General features: G+C 42.2%; 1 protein-coding gene across 3 annotated transcripts in view; it reads right to left on the bottom strand.

The window, feature by feature from the left end:
* The window catches only part of LOC126263119 (pickpocket protein 28-like), a 331006-nt gene that overhangs the window by 121115 nt on the left and 191316 nt on the right, over positions 1–18575 (bottom strand). For all 3 annotated transcript variants that reach the window (XM_049960131.1, XM_049960132.1, XM_049960133.1), the window contains one exon: positions 9467–9737. In XM_049960131.1, the coding sequence (XP_049816088.1) occupies positions 9467–9737 (271 nt within the window). The remainder of the gene's footprint in view (positions 1–9466; positions 9738–18575) is intronic.

The raw sequence follows: 18575 nt of genomic DNA, 5'->3' as shown, positions 1-18575 counted from the left end.
GTTCTGGATTAATCTTCCTCCATTCTCTCATCAGATATTCCAGTGCACAGTTAAACAGAATTGGGGACAGCCCGTCCCCCTGTCTTAATCCTGTTTTAATTTCGAACGCGTCTGAGGTTGCTCCTCTGAATTTGACTTTAGAGGTTGTGTTCTCCAGTGTAAGCCCAATCATTTTGATCAGTTTGGGGTGTAAGCCTAAATTTCTCAGTATCTTCTTCAAAGATTCTCTATGTATGCTGTCGTAGGCTTTTTGGAAATCGATGAAAGAGATCACTAGTTGTTTGTTTCTTGATTTGTAGTAGTCGATGATTAGCTTTAGGTTTAATATTTGTTCTGGGCAGCTTCTTCCCGGTCTAAATCCCGCCTGATACTCTCCCAGTTCTTTTTCTAGTTGGTCTCTGACCCTGTTATAAATTATTTTGGAGAGAATCTTGTACGTACAGTCCAGTAGGGAGATCCCTCTATAATTGCCTGGGTCTGTCTTACTCCCTTTTTTGTGGATGGGACATATTATCGCTGTTGTCCATCTTGTCGGTAATTTCTCCTCTTTCCAGATCTTTTGAATGTTCTTGTGGAGGCTGGCCACTGCGTTTTCTCCGGCGTACTTCCATAGCTCTGCCGTTAGTTGGTCTTCTCCGCTAGCTTTGTTGTTTTTTAATTGTTTAATTGCTATTTCCACTTCTGATATTGATGGTGCTTGTATGTTCTCTTCCGGTGTCCTGACTTCTGTGTTAGTATTTATGTCGAGTATATTGATCGGGTCTTCGCAGTTCAGAAGATTTCGGAAGCTTTCCGCCATAATATTGGCATTTTCTTCATCGTTGTGTGCCGTTACTCCTTCTTTGTTTTTGAGCATGAGGGTTGGTGGTGTAAAGGTTTTGGTTTTTTCCCTAAATGTTCTATAGTATTGCCGTGAGTTGTTTTTGGCAAAGCTATCTTCTATTTGGTCCAGCAGTCCGTGATGATACTTCCTTTTGCTATTTCTTAACGTTCTTTGAGTTATTTTCCTCTGTTGGGTCAGCGTTGCAAAATTTTCGTCAGTTTTGTTATTTTGGAATTTCTTCCACGCTTCATGTCTCTTGTCGACTGCCTCCTCACACACTCTGTCCCACCACTGGTGTTTTTTTCTCTTTTCGGGTTGTGCTATTTCTGCGGCTATTGTTTTCAACTTCTCTGTCAGTTCTTCCAGTTCCGTGTCTGATTGGACTGTGTTTGTTTTCATTGCGTATTGTGTGTTGTTTTGTATTTTTGCTTGGTCGTGGGTTCGTCTCAACCGGTTGGTTCTTTTTTTCTTTTTTCCAGCCGGTGTTATCTTGATTTTTATTTTGGACAGGTAGTGATCAGAGCCCAGGTCCTTTCCCCTCAGAACTTTAACGTTGTAGATTTCTCTGTGATGGTCTTTGTCCATACAGACATGGTCAAGTTGGTATTCGCCCTTTTTCCAATCAGTGTGTTTCCACGTTTTCTTCTTGTGTGGTCTTCTTTTGAATCTGGTCGATTTAATCACCATTCTGTGTTCTCTGCAAATTTCTATCAATCTTCTGCCATTCGTGCTAGTTTTCTTTTGTGCCGGCCAGTCCCCAACAATGTTCCTGAACCTTTTCTCTCTTCCTATCTGCGCATTGAAGTCTCCCATTACGATTTTAGTGTGGTTTGATGGAACATTAGTGAGGACTTGGTCTAGCAGATTCCAGAATCCCTCTACATGTTTCGGGTCAGTTCTATTCTTCTCGTTTGTGGGTGCGTGCACGTTGACTAACGTGTACGTCTTGTTTGCGGACCTGATGGTCAGAGTTGCTATTCTATCCGTGTAGGCCTTGAACTCCTTGACAGAATTTATTATTGTGTTTTTCACTATGAAACCTGTTCCGAATTGTGGTACATTTTTCATTACTCTCTTTCCAGGGATTCCTTGGTAGATTCTGAATCCCTGTGATTCGTATGGTTCCCGCATTGTGTTTCTCATCTCCTGTATGGCGAGTATTGTTATCCTTTGCTCTATGGCAGTGTCCAGTAGAGTTTTGAGTTTTCCAACCTTAGCTAGTGAGTTTATGTTTATCGTGGCGAAGTTTGTAAAGGTGTTGGTTCTCAGTGTTTGCTTCGGTGTATTCAGATGCTCCGATTCATCCGTAAGTTCCTTTGGTTGATTGCCCCCCGGATCCGATGGCAATCTTTCCTGTCTTATTTTGGCAGGCGGGGAATTTTGACTAAAAGAACTTTCCATGTTTTGAACTTTCAAGGATGTATCTTTCCTGTGTGGAGACAAGTCTCCGAGATTACAACTACAAATGTGATTTGTAGAGGAAGGTGATTCAGCCGCACAATCTGTGAACAGACGCTGACCGTCAAGCCGCTTGATCCAAGGCAGTCGCTTGGTGGATTTTGGCTGTCCTGGAAGTCGCCCATTCTGGGAACTGTCGCTCCTGGACTTGTTTTGCTACTTTTGGTCCGCCCTGAGTATTTTATTTCCTCAGTGCCCATCATATCTGATGAGCGTTCCCCTATCCGCCACCTGGGGAGGCGCCCGGTATGAGAGTAGCAACTCACTGCTATATTATATGATTTTTTTTTCCCGAGAGCAGTGAAGCATTATCCATCAGTTGTGATAGCTTGTATTGTGGCCTTCCTACAACTCAGTGAGGGTTTGCTGCCCTATCCCTTCTTACTATGTATCAGTATAAATGTTAGCCTACTCTTCAGCTACACCAAGGTGAGCTCTTGGGGGCCGTGCAATAGGGCGAAGTTGTTGAGAAATAAAGACAGCACCGTTTATTTAATTTCGAGTACTAGTGCTGCAGGATATATGTTGAGTAGAGCATGCATGAATGCAGCGGGAAGTGTTTGTAGCGAACTCTGTAAAACAGCGGGACACACACGCAGTCAGTAAAAAGCGATAGTGGTGGATGTACAGTGTCGTCCTCTGCACTGTGGACTGACCAGTCATTCCAGAAATACAAACAGCTCCAGCACAGGCAACAGTCTCTATGAGTTGCGAAATGCATCTTCAGTCCGTCCCGCTGCATTACCATTGTTTGCTTAAAAGCATTCCCCCTACGGTCATCCATTATCACCTCCTTCCATTCCTCTTACAGGAGGCTATAGACACGGACCTCAGCTGTATGCTTACAGGTAATACACTTATTAAACTCCTCTCTGTCCAACACCAACATCTAGTCAGTTGAACACATTTCCCCCCAAAATAAATATAGTACCTTCGACTCCAGCCTTTTTCCCTGTTATTTGCAAGTCGAGCTGAGAGTTTTATTTCGACTTGTAGGTAAAGGGATCATTCTATGTAGAGTTACAATTTATTTTGAGTATGTCTGCTACTAGTTTCAGGTGATATTGTAACCAGTTTCCAGCGGGATAACACCAGTTGTAAGAAATCATCAATTTTTGAAGTTGATTGATGAAAGGAGGAAGTACAAACATGTTCCGGGAAAATCAGGAATACAGAAATACAAGTCGCTGAAGAATGAAATAAATAGGAAGTGCAGGGAAGCTAAGACGAAATGGCTGCAGGAAAAATGTGAAGACATCGAAAAAGATATGATTGTCGGAAGAACAGACTCAGCATACAGGAAAGTCAAAACAACCTTTGGTGACATTAAAAGCAACGGTGGTAACATTAAGAGTGCAACGGGAATTCCACTGTTAAATGCAGAGGAGAGAGCAGATAGGTGGAAAGAATACATTGAAAGCCTCTATGAGGGTGAAGATTTGTCTGATGTGATAGAAGAAGAAACAGGAGTCGGTTTAGAAGAGATAGGGGATCCAGTATTAGAATCGGAATTTAAAAGAGCTTTGGAGGACTTACGGTCAAATAGGGCAGAAGGGATAGATAACATTCCATCAGAATTTCTAAAATCATTGGGAGAAGTGGCAACAAAACGACTATTCACGTTGGTGTGTAGAATATATGAGTCTGGCGACATACCATCTGACTTTCGGAAAAGCATCATCCACACAATTCCGAAGACGGCAAGAGCTGACAAGTGCGAGAATTATCGCACAATCAGCTTAACAGCTCATGCATCGAAACTGCTTACAAGAATAATATACAGAAGAATGGAAAAGAAAATTGAGAATACGCTAGGAGATGATCAGTTTGGCTTTAGGAAAAGTAAAGGGACGAGAGAGGCAATACTAACGTTACGGCTAATAATGGAAGCAAGGCTAAAGAAAAATCAAGACACTTTCATAGGATTTGTCGACCTGGAAAAAGCGTTCGACAATGTAAAATGGTGCAAGCTGTTCGAGATTCTGAAAAAAGTAGGGGTAAGCTATAGGGAGAGACGGGTCATGTACAATATGTACAACAACCAAGAGGGAATAATAAGAGTGGACGATCAAGAACGAAGTGCTCGTATTAAGAAGGGTGTAATACAAGGCTGTAGCCTTTCGCCCCTACTCTTCAATCTGTACATCGAGGAAGCAATGATGGAAATAAAAGAAAGGTTCAGGAGTGGAATTAAAATACAAGGTGAAAGGATATCAATGATACGATTCGCTGATGACATTGCTATCCTGAGTGAAAGTGAAGAAGAATTAAATGATCTGCTGAACGGAATGAACAGTCTAATGAGTACACAGTATGGTTTGAGAGTAAATCGGAGAAAGACGAAGGTAATGAGAAGTAGTAGAAATGAGAACAGCGAGAAACTTAGCATCAGGATTGATGGTCACGAAGTCAATGAAGTTAAGGAATTCTGCTACCTAGGCAGTAAAATAACCAATGACAGACGGAGCAAGGAGGACATCAAAAGCAGACTCGCTATGGCAAAAAAGGCATTTCTGGCCAAGAGAAGTCTACTAATATCAAATACTGCTACCTAGGCAGTAAAATAACCAATGACGGACGGAGCAAGGAGGACATCAAAAGCAGACTCGCTATGGCAAAAAAGGCATTTCTGGCCAAGAGAAGTCTACTAATATCAAATACCGGCCTTAATTTGAGGAAGAAATTTCTGAGGTTGTACGTCTGGAGTACAGCAATGTACGGTAGTGAAACATGGACTGTGGGAAAACCGGAACAGAAGAGAATCGAAGCATTTGAGATGTGGTGCTATAGACGAATGTTGAAAATTAATTGGACTGATAAGGTAAGGAATGAGGAGGTTCTACGCAGAATCGGAGAGGAAAAGAACATGTGGAAAACACTGATAAGGAGAAGGGACAGGATGATAGGACATCTGCTAAGACACGAGGGAATGACTTCCATGGTACTAGAGGGAGCTGTAGAGGGCAAAAACTGTGGAGGTAGACAGAGATTGGAATACATCAAGCAAATAATTGAGGACGTAGGTTGCAAGCGCTACTCTGAGATGAAGAGGTTAGCACAGGAAAGGAATTCGTGACGGGCCGCATCAAACCAGTCAGTAGACTGATGACCCAAAAAAAAAACTGCGATTTCAGACGCCCCTCGTGTTCGAATGGCTGTGAGCACTATGGGACTTAACAGCTATGGTCATCAGTCCCCTAGATTTATAACTACTTAAACCTAACTAACCTAAGGACATCACACAACACCCAGTCATCACGAGGCAGAGAAAATCCCTGACCCCGCCGGGAATCGAACCCGGGAGCGGGAAGCGAGAACGCTACCTCACGACCACGAGCTGCGGACCCTCCTCGTGTAGTGCTGTGCCTATAGACGTGTAATTGGGAGCGATCTTTACGATTAATTTCGTATTTAGGACTGATCTATATTTCAGTTTACCACCCAAAATAAATAAAGTACGGTAACCTAGCCTTCCTCTCCTTTCAGCCAGGTAGAGAATGACTGTTTCTCTGTGTAGATGGGTGTACTCGGGCTTTCCACCGAGAAGGACCGGAGTTCAAGTCCCAGAAATGGCATCTGTCATTTTGAATTCCCCACCAATTCCTGGGTGTTGGTGGGTATGGGACGTCAGCAGAGACTTGGAACAAAACATACCTGCCATTTTCTTGATGTTTCCGCCAAAATTCAAAACTATCCCTAAGATTCAAAATTCCCACGAAAATTCGAAATTCCCGTCTGTACGATATCATAGTATGGGGGAGGGGGAGGGAAGACGGGGAGTGGGATTGGAAGGGCAGGGGATGGCTGATTTGCGTAATTAATTTGATTAATTTGCATAGTTCAACTGTAATGTTACCACATCGAACCGGTCTTTAGACTGAAGACCACAACAATAATAGTAGCAGATGCAACAACGTTATCAAATCCAGGAGAGATTTGTCACAAAGAGAACAAAAGAAGGATAATGCTCTGCAAATCGAAACATGGGCAGTTCGAAGTCTGAAGTGAAACTTTTTTAAAAATTGTGTTTTGTTCCCCACACAGCACATGCTCTGGGAGAGGGGGAGGGGGCGGGTTGTCAGCGGTAAAGTTCTCCGCTCTTCGGCCAAGCAATTTAAAAGAAGGTGTAATGAGAAATCGAAAAAAAATATTTGGGGCTGTTTTTTATTTTAAATCAAAATCAAAGATGGACTGTTGCAAAACCAAAACATAGGAAGTACTGCATTTTCACTTGTATCTTGAGGACCTGCACTACAGCGAGAAGTATTGTTGGAGGATAGAGTACGTTCCATATGGTTGAGAGGTGTGGGTGAAAGATAGGGATCTGTTACGTAGGAAAAACGATGGAGATTATAAGCTGGTTGGCTGATTTGGGGGAGGGGACCAAACAGCAAGGTCATCAGTCCCATCAGGTTGAGGAAGTGTGGGAAAGGAAGTCGGCTGTGCCCTTTCACAGGAACCATCCCTGCATTTGTCTGAAGGAATCTAAGGAAATCACCGAGAACCTAAATCATGATGGCCCGACGTGGCTTTGAACCGTTGACCTTACGAATGTGAGTACAGTGTGCTATACACTGCACCATCTGCTTGGTAATGGAGATGATAGGTAAGTGTTGAGGCAATTAGTGGGAAATACAGTCTGTGGGAAAGACAGAGGGTGAGGAGTAGTATGTTGTGTGGGTAGGGCAGCTGTTACAAGAGGGAAGGAATGGGAATAGATGGAGAAGGGAAGAGCACTGATGTGGAATGGGATAGAGGAGGGAGAGCTAAAATTTGTAGGAGGGATAAGTATCAGGGCGGATCTCATTGTATGGCAGCGGTAGCTGGTTGAAGTTGCATTGGGATAGTATAGGGAGTGTGTTAGGTGTAGGGATTGAGGGATATATTTGTGAAGGCGCAGCAGCACACCACGATTGGTGATCAGATGAGAGAGAATGGTAATTAGAATCTAGTTTGTGGACAGTGCAATAGATATGGAGATGATTGATGTGGATGATGCGGGGTAGGATTTTGATAAGATGGTAGAGCACCTAGGTGGGATAACTCGAAAATCGATTACAATACGTTGTTTCTCACGTACCAATATAGTCACTATACACACTACCATGTTACGCGATACAATTTGGAGCCCTCTCGTGACAGTGGACTGCGAACATGCAACCATGAACAACAAAGAAGTTGAACACTAAACGTTGCTTCTATTTAAAAAGCTATAAGAGTTTTCACATAAAAATTCGGAGGCATTGCTTTTCAGAATAGCTTCGTCACTTGGAAACGGTGCAACGTATCGAATTTTTTTCTCGACAATTATTTCTCAGCACAATCTATCCTGTAACACCCTTACAAGCTTTCCAGACTGTTTTTGACCACCCTGTATATGCTTTCCATTTACTCTATTCTTTTACCTGCAGCTACGCCCACAGATGCACATATCTCCTCCTCTGCCCTCTTTTCTATCCATGTCCTTCTCCTCCTCCTCCTCCCTTTCTCTTCCTATCTCTTCCTTTCTCCATCTCTCTGTCCATTTTCTCCCCCCCCCCCCCCTTGTCTGATTCCACCTCCTTCTCCTCCTTTTCCCTGTCTGTCTTTTCCTCAAAACTCTCTTTATCCATCTCCTTCTCCCACGTCTTTTTGTCCATATCCTTCTCAACCTCTTCTTGTCCATCTCCTTCTACCAACTCTCTCTCTTCATCTCCTCCTCCCCTCAGTCCTCCTGCCCCCCTTCACTTATCACCTGTCCACTGGTCCTGTCTACTTACATCCTACATCTTCCCCTCCCCCTTCTTTCAGACCATCTCCTCCTTCCCTCTCTCTGACTGTCTCATCACTCCTCCTCTCTGAACACCTTCTGCTCTCTCCTGTTCCTTTTCCACCTGTCCACTAGCTCTCTCCAGTTTCCACCTGCCTTTTACCATTGCCCCTCCTCCCCCTCTCTGAGCATCTCACCCATCTCTCTGTCCATCCCCCCTTTCTTCCTCTCTCTGTCCATCTTCTCCCTCCTCCTCTCTGTCTGTCCATCAACCCCTCCCCCTATCTATCCATCCCTCTTCTTGTCCTCCTCTCTGTCTATCTCACCCTTCCCCTATCTCTCTCCACCTCCTCCTTTCCATCTCTCTGTTCATCCCCTCCTCCAACCTCTCTCTGTTCATCTCCACCCTCCTCTGTTTTTCCTCCTCTCTATGTTCATCTCAGTCTTCTACTTCTATCTGTACATATCCTCGTTCCCCTCTCTGTCTGTCTAGTTCCTCCTCTCATGTCTCTCTGTCCATCTACTACACCCATCTCTATTTGTCCAATTCATCCTCCTTCCGCTCAGTATTCATCTCCTCCTCCCATACCTCTGTGCTCAGATGTGCCCATCCACACAATATTACCTACATAACACACCTGTCGTTCAGGGCAACCTAGAGGTCACAGCAATATCAATCCTTTTCACCCACAATACCACCCCTGTGGGAGACAGGTGGTTCGTAGTACTTCTTCCCCGATAATAAGTGGTATGTGTAGGAAATTTAGTTTATATCTGTCAAGTGATCTATGACTCACACAACACACACACACACACACACACACACACACACACACACACACACAGAGAGAGAGAGAGAGAGAGAGAGAGAGAGAGAGAGAGAGAGATTCACTTCACTTCTCAATATGCAAATGATTTCCATCTCGTTTTCAACCTGGGGGTATATAGCCGCCACAAATCTTAAAAATCTCATCTGTGACTCATCTCTGAAACGTCGAATTTCCTTTCGTCTAATCTGTCTATTCTCTGGTTCTCGCTGTCCTAAATTAACTATGGGACTGCCATCATCCCACATAACTTTGTGTGTGCTAATTTCTGGGTTTCACCTCTTAATATCCTGTTAATTGTACCACACATTTCTTGAAATTACTTATGTTATTGGTGAACTTCAGTCTCTCGCAGTAAGATACTTTATACCCTAAGTTGACATACTTATTCTATGATTTCATCATTTATAACTGTTTTATTTCTCAGATATTGTTTCCATTGAAAGCCCCATCATTAGGTTAAAATCTTTAGCCATGTTCTTTAGCCTAATCACGACATGTTGAGGATATGATGTCGAGCAGTTAGGTACACGCTTGATCTATTAATATTTAGGGAGAACATCTGGAAGAACGTGTGAACTCGGATTGTTTGGAGCGCCTGGTACTCACTGGGCATGTAGTAGGCAGCGCAGCCGCACCGCTGGACAGTGAAATTGGCGAGGCACTCAGTCATGCAGTTCTCCTCGCTGTAGTAGCGGAAGAAGTAGAGGCTGCGCTCCGACGAGAAGTAGCAGCGCCGGCCGTCGGGTGAGTAGCTGTGCAGCGCCTCTGACGTCATCATGACACGCGGCTGCACGCTGACCACCACGTCGCGGTCGACCGGGATGCGGAAGAACTGCGTCTTCATGTTGGGGAAGTCCCCCGGGCTGTGCAGCAGCATCTGTCGGATAATAGCACCAGTCCCTTATTTTTTGTTACACTGCCTATTCTCTAACTTTTATCTTTATTATGATTGGCTGTCACTAGCATATTTTCTGAAAGCATGCACCCTACTTTGTGGATGATGCTGATGACGTTCTCCTGCCTAAAATAGTTTTGAAGTTAAATAGCCCTCCATTCGGATCTTCGAGAGGGATCTGCTGTGGAGGATGTCATAAGGAAAGCGTAGCGTAGAGAGATACATCAAACCACACTGTATGCACTGAAGTTCAGAACAGCAAGAACAACATAAGAGTTGAAGAACATGAAGGGGAGGCATTAGTCACGTGACTGAGACAGAGTTGTAGCTTATCCCTCCATGTTATTCAGTTTGTACGTAGAGCAACCTGTAAAGGAAACTCCACTTGCGGCCCGCCACGAGTTCCTCTTCTGTGCCAACCTCACCGTCGCAGAGAAGCACTTGCCTCCTACATCCTCAATTATTTGCTGAATGTATTCAAATCTCTGTCTTCCTCTACAGTTTTTGTCCTCTGCAGTTCCGTCTAGCGTCATGGAAGTTATTCCCTGATGTCTTAACAAATGTCCTATCGTCCTCAGTGTTTTCCACATATTCCTTTCCTCTTAGATTCTACGCAGATCCTCCTCCTTCATCACCTTATCTGTCCACCTAAGATTCAACATTCTTCTGTAACACAACATCTCAAATGCTTCGAGTCTGTTCTGCTCCGGTTCTCCCACAGTCCATGGTTTACTACCATATAATGCTGTACTCCAGACGCCCATTCTCAGAAATTTCTTCCTCAAATTAAGGCCTATGTTTGATATTAGTAGACTTCTCTTGGCCAGGAATGCCCTTTTTTCCAGCGCTAATCTGCTTTTGATGTTCACCTTGCTCCGTCCGTCATAGGTTATTTTTGCTGCCTAGATAGCAGAATTCCTTAACTTCATTTACTTCGTGACCATCAATCCTGAATTTAAGTTTCTCGCTGTTCTCATTTCTGCTACTTCCCATTACTTGTACCTTCCTTTGATTTACTCTCAGTCCGTATTCTGTACTCATTAAACTGTTCATTCCATTCAGCAGATCAAGTAACTCTTCTTCACTTTCTCTCAGGATAGCAATGTCACGAGCGAATCGTATTATTGGCATCCTTTCTCCTTGAATTGCAATCCCACTCTTCACCTATCTTTTATTTCCATCATTGCTTCTTCGATGTACAGATTGAACAGTAGGAGCGAAGGACTACATCTCTGTCTTACACCCTTCTTAATACGAGCACTTCGTTCTGGGTCGTCCATTCTCATTCCCTCTCGGCTCTTGTACATACTGTATATTACCCGTCTCTCCCTTTAGCTTACCCCTATTTTTCTCAGAACTTCGAACATCTTGCACCATTTTACATTGTCGAACGCTTTTTCCAGATCGACAACTCCTATGAACGTTTCTTGATTTCTCATTAGTCTTGCATCCACTACCAACCGCAACGTCAGAATTGCCTCTCTGGTGCTTTTACCTTTCCTAAAGCCAAACTGATCATCTAACACATCCTCAATTTTCTTTTCCATTCTTCTGTATATTATTCTTGTCAGCAACTTGGATGCATGAGCTGTTAAGTTGATTGTGTGTTAATTCTCGCACTTGTCAGGTTTTGCAGTCTTCGGAATTATGTGGATGACATTTTTCCGTAACTCAGACGGTATATTGCCAGACTCATACATTCTACACACCAACGTGAATAATCGTTTTGTTGACATTTCCCATAATGATTTTTGAAATTCTAATGGAATGTTATCGATCCCTTCTGCCTTATTTGATCTTAAGTCATCCAAAGCTCTTGAAGATTCTAATTCTAATACTGGATCCCCTATCTCTTCTAAATCGACTCCTGTTTCTTCTTCTATCGCATAAGACAAATCTTCCCCCTCACAGAGGCCTTCAATGTATTCTTTCTACCTCATCGCTCTCTCCTCTGCATTTAACATTGGAATTCCCTTTGCACTCTTAATGTTACCACTCGTGCTTTTAATTACACCGAAGGTTGTTTTGACTTTCCTATATGCTGAGACAGTCCTTCCGACAGTCATTTTTTTCTCTTTCTTCACATTTTTCATACATCCATTTCGTCTTAGCTTCCCTGCACTTCCTATTTATTTCATTCCTGAACTTCCCTGAACATTTTTGTACTTGCTTCTTTCATCGATCAGCTGAAGTATTTCTCCTGTTACTTACGGTTTCTTTATAGTTACCTTTTTTTACCTATGTTTTTCTTTTCAGTTTCTGTGGTTGACCTTTTTTAGAGATGTCCATTACTCCTCCACTGTACTGCCTACTGGATTACTTTTTTATTGCTGCATCTACAACCTTAGAGAACTTCAAGTGTATCTCGTCATCCCACTGCTTTGTGCATTGATTCTTGCTGACTAAACTTTTAAACTTCAACCTACTCTTCATCACTACTACAGTGTAATCTGAATCTATATCTGCTCCTGGGTACGCCTTACAATCCAGAATCTGATTTCGGAATCTCTGTCTGACTATGATGTAATCTGCCTGAAATCTTTTCGTATCACCCGCCTTTTTCCAAGTATCCCTCCTCCTCTTGTGATTCTTGAACAGAGTATTCGCTATTACTAGGTGAAATTTATTACAGAACTCAGTTAGGCTTTCTCCTCTCATTCCTTGTCGAAAGCGCATATTCTTCTTTAACCTTTTCTTCTACTCCTTCCCCTACAACTGCATTCTAGTCCCCCAATGACTATTAGATTTTTATCTCCCTTTGCGTATTGTATTACCCTTTCAATATCCTCATATACTTTCTCTATCTGTTCATCTTCATCTTGCGACGTCGGCATGTATACCTGAACTGTCGTTGTTGCTGTTGGTTTGTTGTCGATTCTGGTAAGAATAACCCTATCACAGTAACACACTCTCTGCTCTACGGAGATGGTGGACTTAATGCAGTGAGGAGGTTCAAATGGATGTTGGGCTCATAACTTAGGGAGGTATGAACAGATTTTCACAGAATGGATAGATGTGGAGAGCTGCACTGAAACAGTAATTGACTTGATGACTTCTACAACTACGACCTTTTATACTTGATACTGTATGAAGCTATAAATTTTCATTAATATTTGTCAATGTATAGTCAATATTCCTGTGAATAATTTGTAACAAAATATAGAATATAAGAAATTTTAAGAATAGAGACAATCTGTCCTCAGCTGCACAATTTTCTGATTAAATTAATTCGCCATCCTCAGGAGATCATACAATTAAGCTACATTGGAAAGCAATCGTCAAGCAAACACTGGACTATTGAGTCCTACAAAAAATGGGTATAGAGTAGGAATTTAGTGGTTACCAGGGTTGGACCACAACTAACAACAGTTTATAAACGTGCCTTCGTCAAAATTTTTTTACATAGTTCCGTCAAGCAATTAAAAAGTAGTGTAAAAATGCGGAGATATGGCGACCAAAAGACTTCACATCATAAGTAAAATTTAAAAAAAGCCACGAGACATATGATGATTAGCACCAACAGACTGATATTTTTACTTTTTTTTTCTTCATTGTATTTCAATGGTTCAAATGGCTCTGAGCACTATGCGACTTAACTTCTGAGGTCATCAGTCACCTAGAACTTAGAACTAATTAAACCTAACTAACCTAAGGACATCACACACATCCATGACCGAGGCAGGATTCGAACCTGCGACCGTAGCGGTCGCTCGGCTCCAGACTGTAGCGCCTAGAACCGCAAGGCCACTCCGGCCGGCATTATATTTCAATGCCCCATATGGGGAGGGATGGTAGCAGCATAGGCGCCGCTCTTCAGTCGAGAGACTGACAGTAAGTACAGAACATGGAGACATAAGAACAACATAAAGGAGGAAATACGGCGAAACAGACATATAAAAGGGGAAACAATGGAAGATAGCGTAAAAAAGGGGTGACTGTAAAAATGGTGATAAAAATCTAAAAACTGTACAAAAGAGACCGGGATGCCATACGCAGTTGTAGGCATTTTAGAGGTCTAGGGAAAAAAAAATTGGGTAGCGACGGGAGTTAAATTGGAGAGAGAGAAGGTGGACGAAGTGAAGGAGTTGGTCTTCGGCAAAGAAGAAGGGTCGGAAGCCACACTGGTTAAGGTAGTTTGACTAGAAAAGATTTAGTTTGTATAAGAAACAACGAGTGTTAGTGTGCCTAAATAATTACATAGTCTAAGCAAGGTGAGGATGCTCATGTCTATAACATAAGTCAAACGAATCTGAACATGTCTTAAGTAAATAAAACACCATTAAGACCTTATGCCACGCGCTAATCAAGTGTATAAATATTTACACAAAAACGACATAGCTTGTAAAAGGGGCATACGAATGGGTACAATGACCAGGTTTATTTAATTATGAGCTGATGGTGGTGCCGTGGACCGATGGAGAAGTGGCGCTACATTGAACTGGCCAGCATCTTGGCGTAGAGGCTGGCCGCTGAAAAGCAGTTGTCAGCGACGCAAGCAGGTTCCAGTGCGTATTTGCAAGCTGTCTGTTCGTTTAGGACCTCCACCTATAGCTCTTATTTTTATAAATACTAGCTGTAGCACAGCACATCTACGTTGTTAACTTCAAACCTTAGCCGGACAACTGCGTAACGTACCTATTTGTTGTAGGATTCTATCGTCCAGATATTTGCTTGACGATTCCTTTCAAACATAAACTTTCTTGTATGGTGTTCTGCGGAAGACAAATTAATTTGCCGAAAGTAGTGAAGTTAATTTAATAAAAAGTTTGTGTAGCTAATGATCGATTCTCTTTATTCTTAAAACGTGATTCACAGCTGCTATTTGACAGCCATGAATAAAATTTTACGCCTTCTACCTGGTCAGGTAAAAAAAAAGCTGTCGCCACTTACAGGAGTATTAATCTTAATTCTTAAAGCGAACCAGTATATTTTATTTAATGAGCGGTGTCTTTCACGAAAATTAGTTCGCAACTATGTGTCGGCTTACGTAAAAAATTCAGAAAAATGGCGCTTCATCTTCCATCAGTAAGAAATGTGCGTACTACGTAATTCACAATGAAATAAATGTACTCTACGGCAAGAAACATGTTCTTAATTCTAAAGCTTATGCCTTATATCTTATGCCTTATATCTTGAACTGTGTCGATTACTGCACGCTACGCAGGTTGACATTATTTTAAAATCAGTTCATGGGTGGTTAATTGTAGAGTGTGATTTGATAATTACACCATAAAAATTTTTAGAGCTTGAGAGTGCCCAGCACCCAAAGGTTATGAACAATATCGAGCTAGTTTCCCACGTTTTGATTTCTGTGAGACGGTTATTAAGAAAACCAATATGTCTTTTTGACGAGGCTGGACCCAATATTCTAAATGAAGGTCTCAAGCATAATACAGAAAACCCCTTGCTCTGGGCAACTGCTACTAAGCTTGTTGTTGACGTGAAACTTGATATTGACGCGGTTAAGTTAGACAGGCGTGAACAAGCCAAGAAAGGGTGTAAAGTTAACGATCTTGTCACTGCAGAGATGAAGAATAACAGCTAGGTTAAGAATAATTACCTCGATACTTTCAAGCGTGTTAACAAAAAGTTTAGCGATGAAAATGCACTCATCATCAAGGAAGATAAAGGGAATTCCTATCACCTTGTGTAGAGGTGATTGTTAACGAAACGTTACCTCTCTTCTCTAAGAATAATATTAACTCCATCAACAGGACGCCCACGACGAATTTCCAGAGAGACTCAAAAATGTCTTTGACGCTTGTGGTTCCCTTTTTTTCCCCTAAAGATCGTACTAGGTTATTATGCATCAATTCCAGACTTCTAACCCTGCGGTCACAAGTTAAGACACTTAAAGAACAATAGCCGATTCGTCCGATTGTAATTGTAATTGGTAGCCCTGGCTACTTCCTACCTAAAAAAAAATGTTATTGACATCTTGGGTTGTCGGGTGTTCTGCCGGATATCAGCTAAAAACTAATTCATTAAAATTTATTTCATTTCCTCCTTGTCATTTGCTTGCATCCCTTGATATTACAAACCTGTATACTGACATTCCAGTAGACGAGACAGTCACCATTATCGAAAACAATCTCAACAAATATAAGAAATTACAGGCTGTAGAAATTGAAGAAATGATAACTCTTTCGAAAAATAGTCTTAAGTACAATTATTTCAGTTCCAATGGACAACTGTTCCAACAAAACGAAGGCTTTGCTGTGGGGAACTGCCTAGCCGGGTTTTTTCGTTAATCGTTTCGAGATCAGATTCTTTGAATCTTACCCCATCCTGGCTGGTAAAATTTCTTTCTACATACGATACGTAGATACTATCACATTGTTTAAAAATGATGTCGATGAGTTCATATCTCTTAGAGACACTCTGAATCGCTTTCACCCGAAAATTAAATTCACGCACGAAATCGGGAATCAGTATCATGAACTTAGCTTCCTTGATCTGAAACTGCGGCTAACACACGGGAAAATTAGCTTTGATATCTATAGAAAACCCACTATGGGCGATAATATTGTCCATGCGTCTCGCTGCCATCCCTATAGGCATAAAATGCCATTCTTTCGTGCTATGATTCACCGGACGTTAGACAATCCTTTAACACTGTCCGTTGTTGTCACGGAACTTAATAGCCTCAAGCATATTCCTGTCAGTAACGGCTATCAAGCCAACCTTGTGAAAAAACTTTACACGGAAACAACTAACAGAACTCTTGTATACAGAGTGCTCCATTGATAGTGACCGGGCCAAATATCTCACGAAATAAGCATCAAACGAAAAACTGCAAAGAACGAAACTCGTCTAGCTTGAAGGGGGAAACCAGATGGCGCTATGGTTGGCCCGCTAGATGGCGCTGCCACGGGTCAAACTGATATCAACTGCGTTTTTTAAAATAAGAACCCCTATTTTTTATTACATATTCGTGTAGTACGTAAAGAAATATGAATGTTTTAGTTGGGCCACTTTTTTCGCTTCGTGACAGATGGCGCTGTAATAGTCAAAAACGTATAAGTACGTGGTATCACGTAACATTCCACCAGTGCGGACGGTATTTGCTCCGTGTTAAAACGGACCGTTTACCAATTTCGGAAAATGTCGATGTCGTGTTGATGTATGGCTATTGTGATCAAAATGCCCAACGGGCGTGTGCTATGGATGCTGTTCGGTATCCTGGACGACATCATCCAAGTGTCCGGACCGTTCGCCGGATAGTTACGTTAGTTAAGGAAACAGGATGTGTTCAGCCACATGTGAAACGTCAACCACGACCTGCAACGAATGATGATGTCCAAGTAGTTGTTTTAGCTGCTGTCGCGGCTAATCCGCACATCAGTAGCAGACAAATTGCGCGAGAATCGGGAATCTCAAAAACGTCGGTGTTGAGAATGCTACATCAACAACAATTGCACCCGTACCATATTTCTATGCACCAGGAATTGCATGGCAACGATTTTGAACGTCGTGTACAGTTATGCCACTGGACACAAGAGAAATTACGGGACGATGGCAGATGCTTTGCACGCGTTCTATTTAGCGACGAAGCGTCATTCACCAACAGCGGTAACGTAGGCCGGCATAATACGCACTATTGGGCAACGGAAAATCCACGATGGCTGCGACAAGTGGAACATCAGCGACCTTGGAGGGTTAATGTATGGTGCGGCATTATGGGAGGAAGGATAATTGGCCCTCATTTTATCGATGGCAATCTAAATGGTGCAATGTATGCTGATTTCCTACGTAATGTTCTACCGATGGTACTACAAGATGTTTCACTGCATGACAGAATGGCGATGTACTTCCAACGTGCGGTTGAAGCGGTATTGAATAGCATATTCCATGACATGTAGATTGGTCGTCGAAGCACCATACCATGGCCCGCGAGTTCATCGGATCTGACGTCCCCGGATTTCTTTCTGTGGGGAAAGTTGAAGGATATTTGCTGTCGTGATCCACCGACAACGCCTGACAACATGCGTCAGCGCATTGTCAATGCATGTGCGAACATTACGGAAGGCGAAGTACTCGCTGTTGAGAGGAATGTCGTTACACGTATTGCCAAATGTATTGAGGTCGACGGAAATCATTTTGAGCATTTATTGCATTAATGTGGTATTTACAGGTAATCACGCTGTAATAGCATGCGTTCTCAGAAATGATAAGTTCACAAAGGTACATGTATCACATTGGAACAACCGAAATAAAATGTTCAAACGTACCTACGTTCTGTATTTTAATTTGAAAAACCTATCTGTTACCAACTGTTCGTCTAAAATTGTGAGCCATATGTTTGTGACTATTACAGAGCCATTTATCACAAAGCGAAAATACTGGTCCAACTAAAACATTCATATTTCTTTTCGCACTACACGAATATGTAATAATAATCGAGGTTCCTATTTTAAGCAACGCAGTTGATAACGTTTGACCTATGGCATCGCCATCTAGCGGGCCAACCATAGCGCCATCTGGCTTCCCCCTTCAAGCTAGACAAGTTTCGTTCTTTGTAGTATTTTGTTTGACGCTTATTTCGTGAGATATTTGGCCCGGTCACGATCAATGGACTACCCTGTATATTTACTGAATAATGATGGTCCTACTGCAAAGAAATATTTTTCCTTTACGTAGTTAGGTGATATTTCCTATCGGATTCCAGGGTTATTTAAAAAAATACGGCTTCAATAATTTCACCAAGCTCCTTTTCATACCAGTCTTTTACATAGGACAAACAGGAATGGCGTTTAAGACTTGGTTCCGCGAATATTTATTGAACAAAAACGGAGAGAATGCTTATAAGTCAACTTTCGC

Source organism: Schistocerca nitens, chromosome 6, assembly GCF_023898315.1.
Source record: "Schistocerca nitens isolate TAMUIC-IGC-003100 chromosome 6, iqSchNite1.1, whole genome shotgun sequence".
Lineage (NCBI taxonomy): Eukaryota > Metazoa > Arthropoda > Insecta > Orthoptera > Acrididae > Schistocerca > Schistocerca nitens.
Note: the sequence above shows the minus strand (reverse complement) of the source record. Positions and strands in the feature narration are given on the sequence as shown.